Source organism: Tinamus guttatus, unplaced genomic scaffold, assembly GCF_059628265.1.
Source record: "Tinamus guttatus ecotype Peru unplaced genomic scaffold, ASM5962826v1 Tinamus_guttatus_pri_ptg000004l, whole genome shotgun sequence".
Taxonomy (NCBI): Eukaryota; Metazoa; Chordata; class Aves; order Tinamiformes; family Tinamidae; genus Tinamus; species Tinamus guttatus.
The window spans coordinates 16,328,028-16,344,476 of record NW_028288538.1 but is presented as its reverse complement, the minus strand read 5'-3'; the positions used below and the strand labels follow the sequence as shown (position 1 = coordinate 16,344,476).

General features: G+C 42.0%; 1 protein-coding gene across 2 annotated transcripts in view; it reads right to left on the bottom strand.

Moving 5' to 3' along the window:
• The window catches only part of TLN2 (talin 2), a 98,858-nt gene that overhangs the window by 28,801 nt on the left and 53,608 nt on the right, over window positions 1-16,449 (bottom strand). For both annotated transcript variants that reach the window (XM_088519868.1, XM_088519876.1), the window contains exons 38-45: window positions 14,507-14,608; window positions 12,500-12,670; window positions 9,001-9,147; window positions 8,141-8,242; window positions 6,168-6,287; window positions 4,158-4,304; window positions 2,964-3,130; window positions 804-987 (exon numbers count right to left, since the gene is read on the bottom strand). In XM_088519868.1, coding sequence (XP_088375994.1) covers window positions 804-987; window positions 2,964-3,130; window positions 4,158-4,304; window positions 6,168-6,287; window positions 8,141-8,242; window positions 9,001-9,147; window positions 12,500-12,670; window positions 14,507-14,608 — 1,140 coding nt within the window. The remainder of the gene's footprint in view (window positions 1-803; window positions 988-2,963; window positions 3,131-4,157; window positions 4,305-6,167; window positions 6,288-8,140; window positions 8,243-9,000; window positions 9,148-12,499; window positions 12,671-14,506; window positions 14,609-16,449) is intronic.

Genomic DNA, 16,449 nt, shown 5'->3' with positions numbered 1-16,449 from the left:
TCAGCTTTTACTTAGGAAGAAAAAAAAAAAGTGATATATGTTTTACACTTGCCTATGTTGCTATTTTAAGGAAATCTTTCCATAAAAACCAGTTTCAGCAGAGTTTTCCTGCAGAGGAATATCTTTGAAGTGCAGCTAGAATTGCACAGGTCAAACAAAACAGGATACATAACCCTTTCAGTGCTTCAAACAGACTTTTTCCAATTAATTTCCTAACACAGGCACATCTGCAACATGCTTGTCAACCTCCATTTCACCAAGACCCAGACAAGAAACAGAAGAAATATGTGGCATAATCCACACTGAAGGCTTAAGTTACTGAGTTAAATTAAAAACAATTCAGATATAGCTGCAGAAGCCCAAGAGTTCACTGATATATAAAAATAACACACATGGTGCGAGGTCAATGAATAGCTTATAACTGATGCAATCTATTTACACAAAATAGCTTTTGAAAAGAGCTCCTGACTTAATTAAAAAAAAAAGAAAAAGAAAAGAGCCAGCACAAGACACACACTTTGCCAACAGAGTCCAGCAGCAGCACACCTGCAAAATACACGGAGAAGACTTGAACAGCAGCCTGGCTAGTCCCCCTCAATACATTAGGCTCTTGATTGCATTACCAAAGAGCAGTGCCTGACTAAACCTGAAAAAATCCCCCAGGAGAGGCAACGAGCTCTGCTGGGTTGTTGGGAAGCACAACGCCCACAAAACCTTATCAAGTGAAGGCTCTCCCTAGCCCCCCGCTTCTCAACTGCCCTGGTCTCTCGAGGAGCAGCACAAAAGCCTTGGGAAGGACCCACCTGTGTTTCGGGATCATCTGAGCCCAGGCTGGCTGCTCCCAGCTTCACTACTTCTGCCAGCTGCGTGATGGTGTTGGCTGATGACTGAGCTGCTTGTGCCAGCTTGTCCTGGCTCGAGGCAGCACCAGATACCAGCAATTTGGTATCTTCAACCAAAGCTTTTGCTGTTTTCAGGATATTTTCCCTATAACAGAAAAGAGGAAGCAGGAAAGTGGAAAAAGAGAAGAGGAAAAAAACGTGGTTTTTAATGTTATCCTGACTAACAGCTACGTAAAAGGGCTGATACTAGTCATCACAACCATGGTTATTCATGGTAATCTTTGTACCACAAACCAGCTATTTTAAAACTATTTTAAAACAGTTGTGTTACGTTTCAGTGTTTCAGGCTGTAAATGCAAAGGCAGTTCAGTGAAATAACCTCTTGAAACGTAATACCCAAATAGGGCAATAAAGGTAGACTGCATTTTTATATGCAAAGATAAAGTTTGGCAATGCTGCAAGGAGACTAACTTATCAAATGTCCACCTTCACAAGTCTATTGTATGGAAAAGAAAATTAGTCATGAGGGAGGTGGGAGCAAGACAGACAAATGTACAGAAAACCTGACTATTGGAGGGATCGCTGCCCTCTGCCTCCTCCACGCTCCCAAGCTGGACAAACAAATCTAAAGCCACATTTGTGTGAAAAGAAACTGTTCTGAGTGAGCACTTCTTGATAAAAGAAGTTCACAAAAGTTACTTGGAGATTGAGAACTAGAATCTTGTTTGTATGAAGAGTCAGCCTAGAAATTAATGTCACCTGCACGAAAAGGCAGCTCCTGCCACTTTCACAGTCACTCTGTTATAGACAGACAGCCTGTAATTCCAGAGTTAAGCATTGAATTCCAGTGGAGCCACCTTAAGTAACATATTAAAGAGCTAAATGGCTCTCCAGAGCAATCACTTGAGCTTTCATTCACCTCCAGTTAGCGAAACTGCCTTTCTTTTTATACTTAAGTCTAGAAACTTGGTATCAAACACTTAACAGCTAATAATATCATTTATGTTTAAAGGAATTTTAAAGAAAAACTTAACGGTACTCAGCAGTCTATCCTAAAGTTAAATTACGTTCTTCAACATGACAAGTTTTCAAGTCTCAACTTGTTCACCTACCTCTTTCCTAAACACAAATATTTGAAGATCAAGAGAAAAAAAACGGTGCAAATTAAAATGTTCCGGAACAAGAATAAACTGCTAAATTTACACCAAACAACACGGCATTTACCGCTGGTCATACCCATTATATTTTCTAATTTTGTTTGGTTGATTTTAATTAAGTGTCCTAAAAAATATTCCTAATTCACAGTTCTTTAAAAGATGAAACTAACTGAGGCCAGTCTTCAACATCTGCCTATAAAGCAACTAAGCAGCTCATTAACCTAGTAAGGTTAAGGCAAACAAGCCCTGACTTGCTCTCCAAACAGCGTCAGCAGCCTGGTAACATCCTTGCACCTTTCCTGTTTCTTGAGCAATGGCAAGGTGGAAAATAAATATGGTCAAGCAACAACTGTGTAGGCCCAGCGGGGCTACTGAGCAACAACTCGGCGTCTTTATTGTGAAGCCCTGGGTTTTACTGCAAAGGAAGCAACAGCCACTTGCTGCAAATCTCATTATTATTAAAAATGCTGTGGAATTATTGCTATATTCCAGACGCTGCTAGAAGGAAAAACTGTGTTCTCTCTCCCAAAGGAGAAATTGTGTGGGGTGGCTGTGCCATTTCTAGCATGTGAGCATTGCTTAGTGACACAGTGCGACAGTGAAAAGCAATTCTTGGAAAAAAAAACGTGTGCTAAAGGTTCCTTTTCAGCGTCGTGGGCAGCTAGTTTTCCCTGCTGGAATGACAGTGCAGAGCAGCTTTGCAATGAGAGGGCTCCATTCCCATTGCTCCAAGTCTTGCTAAGATTCTGCAACACATCTCCTTCTGATGTTTAAAATTCCTCCTTCACACAAATAACCAATATGACATTTGTTACCCTCTGCTGATACCCCACTGATACTTCATTCCTATCCATTTATAAAGATTCCAAGAACAACAACAACAAAGCTGCAAGGGTATCCCCATGTGCCTTTGCCCCCCGCCGCGCCGTGCGCGCACTCGTCCTCCTTGAGCAGTTTCACCGACCTGTGGTCTGCAAAGGACTCGTTGTTCTCGGCGTTCAGGGTTCCAGCCGTGGCAAACATGATGGTGGTGTCCAGATCCGCAATTATCCCAGACACAGCGCTGGCCGCAGTGATACAGGCCTGAGTGCCTTTGTTTCCTGCTTGAAGGGCAGATAAAACTAAGGAAACCTGGAAACAACAGAAGGCAACATTACAATAAAGCCCCATTATCTGCTGTTGAATTAAGCTAATTCTTGCAGTGCTGATTTATATTGAAAACAATAAGTGAAATTAATTTTACAATCTTATTTTTGCAAGCTTTAATAAACCTCTTTCTCCTGCTTGTTCTCTTTGTGCATTAGTCATTTTGATTATTTTTTCCATAGTAGGCAGCCTGCTATTGGCATTTGTCATTCATGCAAGGACAGGCCTGGCACACAATACATGAGCAGATCAAAGCCTTAAATACATCTGCTCCGAGTACAAATAATGACACTCAATATCACAAGCACTCAGCTTCCCTGTACGAAAGGAAAAGCTTCCCCAGCTACAATAAATAAGAATTCCAATTACCTTGCAACACTCTGCAGAGTCAATAAGGATCTGGCTGCATTTGCTTCAGCGCCAAAATTATTTTCTCTAATTTCTGCTATTGCTTGATAACATGACCATAAGGACGAAAAACTCCTTGTGATTCAAGAGTGCCACTGAGTCAATATGAAAGAAGGTGCATCTCTACGAGCTGACACTATGGAGCTCGTGTGGTCCTGCTCCTGAGACGAGGCGAGAGCTCTCCCTTTGATGAGCACCCACCTTGCACAGAACAGGACGCCCCCACAGCGGCCGGCGCCACCGTCCCTCGCAGTGCGTTGCCACGCGGCAGCGCTACCGCGTTAAGATGCCACCGTCCCTCCACTTCCCAGGGAAGCGTTGCCGACAGCCGGGCACCACCTGGTAACCAGCTACTGCATCTAAAGGATATTTTAGGGCACGTGCACCAGGCCAGAGCACTGCCACACGTGGTAGCTTTAGGACGTCCAACAACTTTGGCTAATGAAGCTGCTGCAGGCTACACGGGGCAATGAGCGGCACGTCCTGCAATTCAGCTCGTGTAACTGCAGTACATCTGCGTTGTGCTGTACAAAACACCCGCCTCACCCACGCACACAGCGTGACCGATTTACTCGTTGGGCAACGGGGCCCGCGGGCGCCTCACCTTCTCCGTCACAGCACGAGCACATTCTATCAGCTCCCTTTTGGTGTAACTGTCCGTAGGGCAAATCTGCAGGGCTCCAGCTTTTTGTACGAGGTAAATACAGCCATGACCAAGATCCTGCACCCGCGTCCTGATCTGGAACCCTATCTAGAGGTACAGGGAAACAGACATACAGGAAAGAGAAATCAAAGCACAGTGAATAAATACAATGCAGGTTTCCAGGATTTTCAAATGGGGAAAGAGCATGCACTTGATCTACACTACTCAAATAGGGTTGAAGAATATATGACTTGGTTCATTCTTTGTAGAGTATCACATAAAAATACTCAGTTTTCTAGGACTGAGCACATACATGTGAAACAATGACCAAGACTGCCCTCTGCCTCTGGTTTATTATTAATCTTACAACACAGGCTGTGTGGTCCCTGTTCACAAACGTGCATTAGTTTTAGCACCTGCACGTACTTAGGGAAACAGTTTTCTGTTGGGATCAACAAGGAAGCAGGAATCACAGCCATTAGTTTCACAAATGGAATTATTTCTACTTCAAGCAGAAACTCACATGCAGGAGGGGTCAATGTTTAACAACATGAAGTTGAACACAAGCCGTTGCTTTGCATTTAGCAACTGGGCACCAAGACATTTGCAATACTCCAATTTTTCAGTGGTGAAATGCAACTAAGTGAAAAAAAAATTATCTGAAAGTCATTTGTCTGGATAATCTGATACATCTAGTGATGGTGAGATCCTCCCTCACCCCAGCTCTCCAAAGCTTTGTTTCGTTGTGCTCCATAACCACAGGAATTCCACTGAGAGGGTTTAACTCTGCTCAGAGCAGAACTGCAGCATCTACTGCAACCGGTTACTGCACTTGAGGCAAAGGGCAGGGATTCCTCAGTCAGCACCAGGAGCTGAAACTGAAAAGCCCCATCACCCTGAGATAGGAAGGATGCCTCAGAGCAAAAGACAACTTTGCTGCTACTGTGTCTGCAACTCACTTTCTGGACAGGAAGCTATATTGAAACTGAATTTCTAAAGCTGAATAGAGCTTTTGATGGGGAGTTTTTCTTTCTCAATCAAATAATTCTTAAAACAAAACTTAAAGCATGAAAACCCACACTTGTGCAGTAAAACTTTATTCCTTTTGTCTAATCATTGATGCTTGTTAAAAAAAAAAAATCTAATTATTCATAATAGTCCTAGCAGGAAACTTGCTCCCTGGATAATTGCTAAACATCAAGAACAGGAGGAGTTAAAAAAAAAAAAAAATCAGAAGCTAAATCTGTTTTGAATGTTCAATTTAAAGTTTTGAACATTCATGGAAAACACCTTATAGTAACACCTAATCCCTGTCCTTGCACACCCATGGGCACATGCAATGACTTCATGTCATTTTGATTTTATGCCTCCTTGAAGAGATGCAGTTTTGCTACCCCAGCCGCTCCATTCTACCCAATGAAAACAAATTCCAAGTCCTGCACATGCCTAATGCATTAAATGACGTTTTTACTGAAAACATAGATCTGAAGAGAGACATCTGTATAGCCAAACTGCACCTACGGTTTTAACCTGGATCATGGCATGGTTTCAATAAACGAGCATTAGGCCAATTAAAACTCCTTGGAGAAGCAGATGCGTTGTCCTGCCGCAGCTCCAGCGGGAGCAGCAGGAGGAGCGCGTCCCTCCGCGGCCCCCGGAGCTACCGACACGTCGGCACAGGGACACGGGGCTGGCACAGCAAGGGCAGCTCCCCTGCCCGGAGGAACATTCACTGCCCTGGCTGCAGAACCATCTCTGACGTGCTCGAGAGAAAGGACATTACCACAGGGCTCCAACTCGGTTCCCTCAGACCATGCAAGAGATGCATCAGACCTGGGGATGACTGCAGCTCTGGGAGGAGAATTTCCCTCGGGATTTTGCTCTGTATTTATTTTACTCTTTACTATGGTAAAAGACCACCACGTTGACACCAGTGTGCACACAGAACGAAGAGGTCTGAAAACTGCAGACCTCCTCGGGTTCAGCTGTAGCTGCAGCCATTCGGCCCTGGAGAGCCAAATGCCCATAGTCACTGGTCATTTGTGACGCGAGTCCTCCCAGCTCTTCGGGGTTAGTAACCGACTTAGTCATCTGAAAAAAGAACACAGGCAAAAGAAAAAGAAAATGACAGGCATGAGAATAACTTGTTAATACACTCCAGCCTAGAAGCACACTGCTTTGGGTGGCCACACCAACGAAATGAGGGAAAACACTTGCTTTTTTAAGGGATCTGACTCCTGGCAAGAATCCCATGAGCAAACTCAGGCAAACATGCTTTATTAGCGTCATGCGAGTCAGGCACTCGCAGAAGGTTGGGAGTTTCAAACAGGAGCAGTTAGAGCTGGTAATTCACTCTTCAACACAGTGGGGAATAGAGCGACTCGGCTCGGACGGGGAAGCAGCTCTCATCTGTCACAGCCCCCTGTCACTTGGGCCAGGGCCCATGGAGATGTTCTCAAAATTAATGCAGAACAAATCGCATCTTTTATAAAGATACCGGGGGTGGCAAAGGAGAAATATAGTCAGAACTACACAAAAAGCATTGGTGGAATGTCAGTATTAAAACAACCTTACTAGGAAAACCTACCTTTTAAGGATATCTCTTCTTTCCCCAATCTATGTTAGCAAAACCCATGATATGTCATCTTCAGAGCAAAACTAGTTTTGGACAAATTCCTATTGTTTGCAAATAAGCTACATCATCATTGATTGCATTATCACCAGCATTTCTTGACTGCCTTATGAAATTTTAAGCAGATCTCTATAGCAAATTATTTTACCTAACAAAGTGAGCCCCTCCCTCCCTCCTCTGAAACCCCCCAACAAAAACTACTCCCTAAACTGTTCAAAACTCAGTTATCTTAAACATCACTGAAACAAGGTAGACTTAAGTTGTTTTTTTTTTTTTTAAACCCAGCTGTATTAGAGAAATCCGAAAAACAGAAATTTGCCCTTTTAGAGTGGTCTCATAAGAACTCGATCTCAGTTCAGAGGCAAGTTAAACAACAAGCATACACTGTGAAGGGCTAATCTAAATAAATAACAAACATAGGATAAGATTTCAGTGATAATTTGAAGGACTAATCAAAACATGTTGGAGTATTTTCCTATCATTTCTCAAGACAAAAGAAGCCAAATAAAATGTACCCCAGCTTGCATTTTACTATACAGGTCTTAGAACTAAAATCCCCACCAACTTCCAAGTTAAATATCTTTTCTTTAAAACAGCAGAAAGTTGGCCAGACAGCTTTTACGTAGTGCTAGCAGACTGCTGCTTAACACAGCTAATGAAATGAGTTGATTGGCCTTTTTTCAGGCTTTAGAGGCCTCTGTTACAAAATATTCTGGCAGAGACAATCTTGTTTCAAACAGAATCAGGTTTCAGGTCAAATCAAACTTTTTGCAAAGAAAGAGGAATTATAAGCTCTACTACAACTTAGAACAGAAATCTGTCTTGAGGCCCATGCTGATGCAAGTGATAAAAGTTATGCATTGATAGCTCAAGCACTAATAATATCCTAACTTCTCTCCCTGCAAATTAACCACCATGTATTTTCACCTCTTCATAATCACATTCCTAAAAAGTGTCTTTCCATAGCACAGTGAATACCACGACATTCTGCAAAGCACAGACTTAGCCTCCTGATGGCTATCTGCTTCCATACTGGTTTTCTTGGACAAAACAGCAGACTAGAAACCTTTCTTAAAGAAAGGTTTTTGGAATACCCAGGAGACAATCCAGAGGCTGAGTGCTCCTCTTCGGGAGGGCTGCTAAGGGTCACAACTAAACCTACAAAACCAGAACCTGTCCTGTTGATCACCCCTCCCCAGAGAACCCTATGGGAAATCAATTATCAGAAGAGTGCCTGAAACACCGTGTAAAACATTTCATGTTCCTTGTGTGTGCACAACAGCTTTTACTTATATTTAGTCAAATTTCTTACCATTTCTTGTGCTGTTACAGCAATGGCTTTAGAGTATTTCACCACAGTGGTCTGATAATCCACAAACGTTCCCCTGGGCTCTGGGGGAGTCCCTTCATCCAGCTTCATGAAAATGGGAGAAATATGAAAGAAATTACCTCATAACAAGTTACTTTTACCATTTCATATTAAAACTGTATTGCATGTTCATTCTTATAAAAGATCTCTAAATACATCAAATCAGTGCACAAATATGCATGGGGAAACTCAGAAAAGACTTCACCTAATGTCAGACTGGAATACAAGTCACACAGTATTTTCAGCACAGTTTCCAAGTTCAAATTTAACTTTTTGTGCAGGTTCACACCATCTTTTGTATCACACTAATCTAAAAGTGAATGTGCAATGCTTAATGCCTTAAGAGTCAAGGAGTTTGAGATACAAAAAAACATTTTTGCAGTCCATTTCCAGTACAACACTTCTCAAAGTAGCAAAAGACTGAGGTCTCTGCCATCTTCCTTCTGCAAAACGTTTGTCCTAAAACAGACCTGTCGATCGCTTAGAAGACTAATTTAAAAGATAATTAAATATGGTGATAAGCTTTTTTTTTTTTTTTTTTTTTAAAAAAAAATACCAGTGTATTACTGAATAGAATAATCTTCCAAAACAACTCTGCCCAGTGGTGCTGCCCATTCTGGCAGAACAGAACATCCATCCCACGCAGCAGTTTCAGTTTGGAACCTGTGCTCCTTGTCCCATGCTCTTCAGATGGGCACACTGCCGTCCCCGCAGCCGGGTGAACCGGAGCAGCAGCAGCTCCCGCAGGCGCTGCCGCGCGGCCGCGTTCCCAGGCGCAAGGCGGCCCCGCGGCCCCCGCTCACCTTGCTCATGGCCTCCGCAATGGAGTCCACCATGCCCCCGACCATGCCGACCTCGCTGGCAGCCTCGTTGAGGGTGACCATCATGTCATCCACAGCCTCCTTCATGAGCTGCGCGGCCTCCGTGATGGCGTCGTGCGTGTGCGACGCCTGGAGAGCAGAGACGGGGAGAGAGGGTTTGTTAGGGACTGCTCTGGGCACAAGGCAACTCCTGCTTTGACAACACTATTAGCTGATGCAGCGACTAAAGCTCGTCCTGTTTGCTTTCTCCACAGTGATGGAGAAAACCTGGCTGAAAAAAAAGAAATGCAATATTGAATAACAAGTACTTGGGAACATATTAAGACCTTTCCCAGAACAGATGAGGAAAGTGATTAGTGTTTAACAGGAGAAATAAAGTTAGGGGAAGGCAAAAACACACTACATGGTGAAGCAACTTACTTTTATACTAAAATGAAAGTGTAGGAAATATCTTATTTTTGCATTTAAGATACACAGACACTATAAAGGCTGTACACAAGCTTGCTCAATTTGCTCAAGTTAATGCAGAAAGACAGCAAATGTCCCAGAACTTCAATAATTTTTAAGTAGTCTACTAAAAAATTGCAGTGCTAAAAGCTTTACCATTACTGTAGTATAGGGTCCAGGGTATAAAAAGTAAAATTCTATACATGCATGTTTGTGTTAATATGTAAATATACATACCCACACATATATACATATATCTACAAAGTTAGAATAATGCATAAGCAGTATGAAAGACTCTCTGGCATATCCTGGCATGTAACATGTCATGCATCTACAACCACTAGGACATTCTGCAGGAGTTAAGACACCTGAGGGCCTCTTTAATGATCCTATCTCTTGACGCAGGTAATCCGAGCAGATCATCAGTCAGTCAGCAAAACTCTGCTCTCACATTTGATTTGGAGCTCTATCAACAAGCTTATTTCACTGTTCATGTGAACCATATCATCAGCAAAAAATGAAAAGCCAGTCAGGGAAAAGAAAAAAGAAAAAAAAAAAAAAGAATATGGAACTTTAGGATGAGATTTCAAAAATAACAGCAATCAAGTAGTCTGGGTTTGATTTATCCCAGTTTCGCTCACATAAATCCAGAACCAGACAGATTTTAGATTTTAGTTTGCAATGTTCCAGGTGGGTGAAAACATAAAACTGACCCTTTTCCATCTTGAAATACTGTTTAGCTACTGAGCTGAAGCCAAAGGGAATGCAATTACTTCCCTACAAAATCCTAAATAGCTACAAGTAGAGATAATCCTAAACAGTATTTGGCTCTTGATTGTGGAAAAGGTAACGTAAAAATATCCTGGCTAAAAACATTTCAAAAGAAAAGGTTCATCAGAATAATAACCCAGCAGCAAAATAATTAAAGCCCGATCATGTTGTTTATCAGCAATTTGTACAGGACCTAAAGGTAATAAACTGCTTTGCTGTGGCAATAAAATTCTTCTACCTGTGTCTAAACTGCTGTCTTCGCTTTAAAATATTTTCCTTTTCTACTGAGACACTCACAAATCTTTCATTTCTGAGCTTCCAAACCTATCACAAGCGCAAAGATGACAGCGGAAGTTGTTGCCAGAATTACCAACATGCCCTCACAGAGCACGAGCGCAGCCATTGGCATCTCATCCTTCTCTCTCTCTCATATAAAGGCTCCTACCCTCTAGGAAAGATGACAGCATTTACATTACCATGGGATACACTGCCCATCGCCCCTGTAAGCCTCTAACAGAAAGTTTCTTCTCCATTAAAGTTGCTGCAAAATTTTTAGTTTCGCCAGTACCTGAACTCAGTGTGGCAGTTTCGTGGGAACAAAGAATTCTCTTTGCACCAAAACCCTGGCACCTGCCCATCCTGGTGGCACCGCAGTCTGCAGAGGGCACAAACCTCCCGTGTGAACATGAACCGTAAGGACCCGAGAGGCGCAGAGTTCAGATGAACTAGGCCAGATGGTCAGACAAGACATCACCATGTTAGAATCCAAAACACAACTAAGGGCCTTGCAAAGGATTTAGAATGACACCGAGGGGAACGCAGGACAACTGGGCTTTCAGAAACTGAAATTTCCTTCTCAATTGTAACGATACCAACCCTTAGCCAGGTAGCATTTCTGCTGACTCCCTTGCTGGTATTTCAATGGTGCTCAATCCACATCTTGAATCCTACTGAGGAGCCCTGCCTGGCTGGTGTGAAGGGCTGAAGCTGAGCATGTTGCACAACCTCTTCGGAGCATCCTCCTGCCTTCAGGTCACCTCTATTTGCCATAGGAAACTTTCCCTTGGTACTTGCAAGGCCCCGGATGCTGTGATGTGCAAGATGCGCAGTGCCCAGTGCACGGTAAACACAAACTACCTTCGATTAACACGGCCTGTTAATTTGGCAGGAAGAGGCAGCTGCCCCATACTTAAAGGTTTTGCAAATAGTTGCAAACTGAGAGCCATTTCACAAATAAAAAAAATCCACAAATGTCTCAGAGCGAGCATTGCTAAGGTTTATACTGCTAATAAACCTCTTCCTCTCTTCACATCGAAATAGATATTCACAAAGAGTGCAAAGATTTCAATATATGGTTGGTTGTAGGTTAAAAGGCAGGAGTGGATTTTTCAGATAACAATGTAATCCATAGGCCGGCAGCTAGGTCCAATGCACTCTGTAGGCAGACAGGGACAGCAGAGCTGCTTGCTCACAACTGCAGTGTAAACAAAATCCACATCCTCAACTGTTGCTGTGTCATCCATGCAGTGAAAGATGGAAGTGAACATTACAGCAGGTTCCCTTAACAGTTATTCTTCATTTTCTGAACTATAAAAACATTCCAGGATTTTTTCTGCCTAACTTTGAAGCTATCTAACAATTCCTCTCTCCTCTGCTCCCTCCCAAACAGTCTGTTTCTGCTCAAAGCTAAGCCATTTCATAGGCTGTTGCAGAGGAACAAGAAAGGAAAGAATTTCCACAGCTTCTGATGATTTCATATTGCAATGGTCCTTTACAAAACATAATGATGCCCAATAAAAATTTGTCTATTCCTTAGCAGGAAGCAACGAATTACACTAAAATATATTTTGACAATTGTCTCCTTTATAAAAAAAAAAAAAAAGTTTTACTTTTTGCTTTCAAGACATGTAAATACTATGAGAACCAACGTCTACTTACACTTTTCTCTGTATTGCATGCACTTTGACCCTGCCCATTTACTCAAGCTGTCATCCATTAAAAACCTCTTCACTATTTTCCACAGCAGTCAGAATTACTTAGCTCCTTGTAATCTGAATTCTTCTTTTCTATTAATAGAAAACCTTCTAAGCCTTTAATTTCTGTGAGTGGATTTCAGAAAATGATTTTAGTTACCAGCATCAGAAAATAACATATCTGCTTGTGAAAACACAATCTTAATGCACAGTATTTCCACTCTAAAATGGTAGGAATCATTTCAGGTCAGTTTCTCTAACGACCCATTTGTTACACACACTGATTATACCTTGGGGTTTCCTCCTCCTTCCTTGGCTGCATATAACATCTGTAAGGCAGATTCTGCCAGCGTCTTGCTCTGGTCCAGCACTGTCATCTGTTGCTGATGATCTAATGTTTTGGATGCCACACCGACGGCAGCTAAAACCAAGGGTTCAAAGTAACTTGACAGCTGCGTAACCTAAGAAAGCAGAGACAACAAAAGGTTTTAATCCAGTTACTTTACAAAAGGGAGTGGAATGTTATTCCCCAGTTAACATCAAGCAGTGGGTTAGCTCAAGTAGTGCAGTTTCCTAATGCCTCAAAGCTGTATGAAACTTCATTTATTAACATATTCCTACGTGATTCTGTGACTCCTCAGCTTCAAATGCTGTAATATAGCAATGTTTATCCCTTCAGACGGAAACAATTGAAGACATGAGACTCGATGTCAGATGAAATTATTTTCAAGCTGTTAAGAAATCACACAGTATTTAAGGGCCTAAAGCTGCGTCCAAAGGAGGGATTTCTCAGCCTTCCTTGTTGACAGACAACGGACTGGACAGGATCTGGAGTCTTCTGTGGCACACCAGGCTAACCTCCGAAAGCCTCCAAGCCAGGTTCCAGCGCAGACCCGAACAGGTCTCTAAGGCGCACGAGGCTCCCGAAAGGAGGTTTTCCAGAGAAAGGACATCTTTGTTCAGTTCATGACATAGGTTAAAGCATTTGCAATATCTAAAGACACAGTCCTACCAGCAAGTTAATGTTGCTGGAATTTAGTCTTCAGAAATGTGTGCAGTCAGTCTCTGTTTTCCTAAGTTTCTCATCTAACTTACAGTTCTACTGCAGAAATATCTGCTTCCAGCTATAAACTTAGTGAAAGAAAATAGTAGTTTTAGTAGCATGAAATTCTTACAGTGTACTTGTCTGAAGTGTCATCTATAAAACTTTTTGTTTCCTGTATTAAATACAAAAGAATTAAGCTTAACACCTTCTGCAGGCTCTAAGACATATTACATTGGGCTGATTGTTCCAGAACATGCAAAAATAGTCAAGCACTGGTGTACCCATAACCTCAGTAATTAAAATGTTGATGCATTTGCAGGGGCTATAAAGACACTTTAGAAGGCCCATCTGCCAAGGGAAAACAACAGTACTTAAAGCCAAAAGTTGCTGAGTTTTTCTAATTGAAATGTTCAATCCATCTATATGGCTACAGGGATAACTAAGAAACAGTAAAATTTCAAGATTGAAAGTTTTTTTTAGCAAGCCTTCTTTTGCCATTTTATTTTCTTAAGAATTAAAAAGAAAATAAAATGAAATAAATAAAGTGTATGGAATGATTTCACAAATAAGATCTTTTGAACTGTATCAAAGGAAATAGTGGGAATCATACCTTCTGAATCAGGCAAAAAAAAAAAGTAGACTTAACAAGTCTATGCTGATGTGCTCTATGTGCTTTGATCTAGAAATATCAAATATATGCAGAGCGGGACCACGACTATCTAACCTTGTGCATCTCACCAATTCTGCAAAGGCTCCAGGGACAGGTAAACCATGTATCCAAACCACAAGCAGTTGATGCAGTACCAAATAACTGTTGGCTATCCAAAGCTAAGGAGAGCTACATTTCTTAGTAGATCCGGCACTGCTTACATGGCTGTGAAGTGCACTGACTTTTCTGCACATGACCCTTGACTGATTTTTAGTGAAAGAAGACCTGGCATTTGTGAAGAGAGCATTACTGCCTCTCGGGCTTCCTGCTCTCCTTGGCACACTGCTGCTCTCTCACATGCAGGTCTCTACTGGTCTCTACAGTCTTTCATTGATCTTACATTGAAAATCTCTTTCTTATGGTCCCTAAAATATGCAGATTTATTTGGTCTCCTCTCCAAACATTTGGAAATTCCAGATCTTTCTTCCTTTCACATGTTTTCTTCTGCTCCTTCATAAGAGGTGAGTAAACTACTAAACCATGGTCTCCCCTAGCATTCAACTGCCCAAGACTCCAGAGAGCTTTGGAAAGGTAGGACTGTACCTTGTGCCCAAGCTGAGCTGCCTCTCCGCGAGCTGCTGTAGCTATGGGATCAATAAGGTGGCCGATTTCCTGAACCACCGACGTCAGCTGCTCCTGTAAAGCCTGATATAAAGACAAACAGTCAGTTCTTACCATAACTGTTCGTTTATTAAGTTACATCACACCATAGTCACCCTCAGACCAAACAAGCCACACTACAACATGATGCAGAAATCCAAGCTACTGAGTTCACAAGCTTGTCCTGTTCCCACGCACCCTGTTTCAGCCACAGGAGCCCTAACAGAGGCCTGCAGCACTGCGGGTTTACAAGGCAAGCCAGGGAGGGAAGCAGGGACCATGACGGCTCCCTGCCACCGCAGCCCGTGGTGGCCATGCGGGAACAGGAACCGTCCCTCTCAGCAACGTGTCGGCCCCCTCCCAACAAACCAACCCCCTTGCTTCTATTCTTGCCCTGTGCTGGTCAGAAGAACCAAAGGAGCTCCAATTGAAACACAAACAAGCATTTTCAAAGCAAACACAGCACAAGAGCAGAAGCTCTGCTGTGCCCTGGGAAGCCAGCAGCAGAAAGTCATTGATACAAAAGGGAAAGGATCTAAGCGCAAGAGACGAGCACCAACATCCTGAACGCAGTCTGAGGGACACAGGGATAAGGAAAGCAGAACATTGGGCCTGTTTTCATATAAATACTGGCTTTTAATCCAAAGGAAGTTAATGTCGTGGCAGCCAGGATTTAGCGCATTCTCCTGCAAGGGAAGGCTGTGGAGCAGGAGGGGAGAAGTTTTCTGGCACTTGGTTGTATTTATATACTGCTTTATAAATAGCTTAGTACCTTAATTAGTGCTTGTTGCAGAACAGCACTATGTCCAGAATGAAATGATTGAAGTAGAAAAGCACTACATGCATTAAACATTTTCTGTGGTAACTTATTTTGTATCATTTCATTTAGTCTAAGATGTTTCTAATATGCAGTATTACAGCCCAAATAAACCACTGGAATACATAAATATGGATGTGACTTCAAGAAGCACCAGAACAAAAAAACACTGAATACCAAACACAATCTGCCCTCCAGTTGCTCGCTGTTCACAGGCACTCTGCCCTAATGGCCATTACTGCGACAGGGGAAAGCTGAAGTAGCACAGAATTAGCCTAAGTTCCCACCAGACAGGGACTGGTGCTGATTTTCCTATGAACATACATCAACAAGAGCTCAAGAGTTCATTTATTGAACAAAAAAAATAGCTATTAATAAAAATTAAAAAAACACTGAAACTTAAATCACCAGACTTCAAGTAACAGATTAACTTGAAAAACATCCCAATTCCTGTGCAGTCCTGGAAATCTAAGCCAGGGAAACATGAAACATTTGTCAGCCACGTGAGAAAAGGCAGCCACAGCGACAGGTAGGTGGTGTTTGGAATTTAAAAATGTCATCTCTGTATTTGGCAAGTGATTCTGGAATCTTTGAGGACTGCATTCTCCCTAACCCTCTCACTCTGTGTTAACATGGAAAGAGACATTTGACCACTTTGGAATAGCAATCAGAACTTGGACATCAATTTAAAAGCCAAATCCCCCTAACAAATCCACAAATATGTATTAAACAGCACTAAGTGGCCTCAGCTGACTCTTTCCACTAGAGAAGAGAAAATACTGGAATATTTACACAAAGTATTGGAAAAAAAGAAAAGGCAAAATAATGAAGGAGTTTCATTCCAACTTTCCTGCTAGTAATTTGAGATAATTTTCTCCTGATGACTATAGCTTCTTCATGTATGAGGAAAAAAAGACTACTGTTAATATTTTAAGAAAATTTTCTCATTAGAACTATCATTTATTAAAATGCTCAGTACCTGCTACAAGTAACTACAGTAGCTTTTTGCTCATGAATATATTCAACACTTACAGATTTCTTATCTTTGCATTGCTCTTTCTGCTTTACC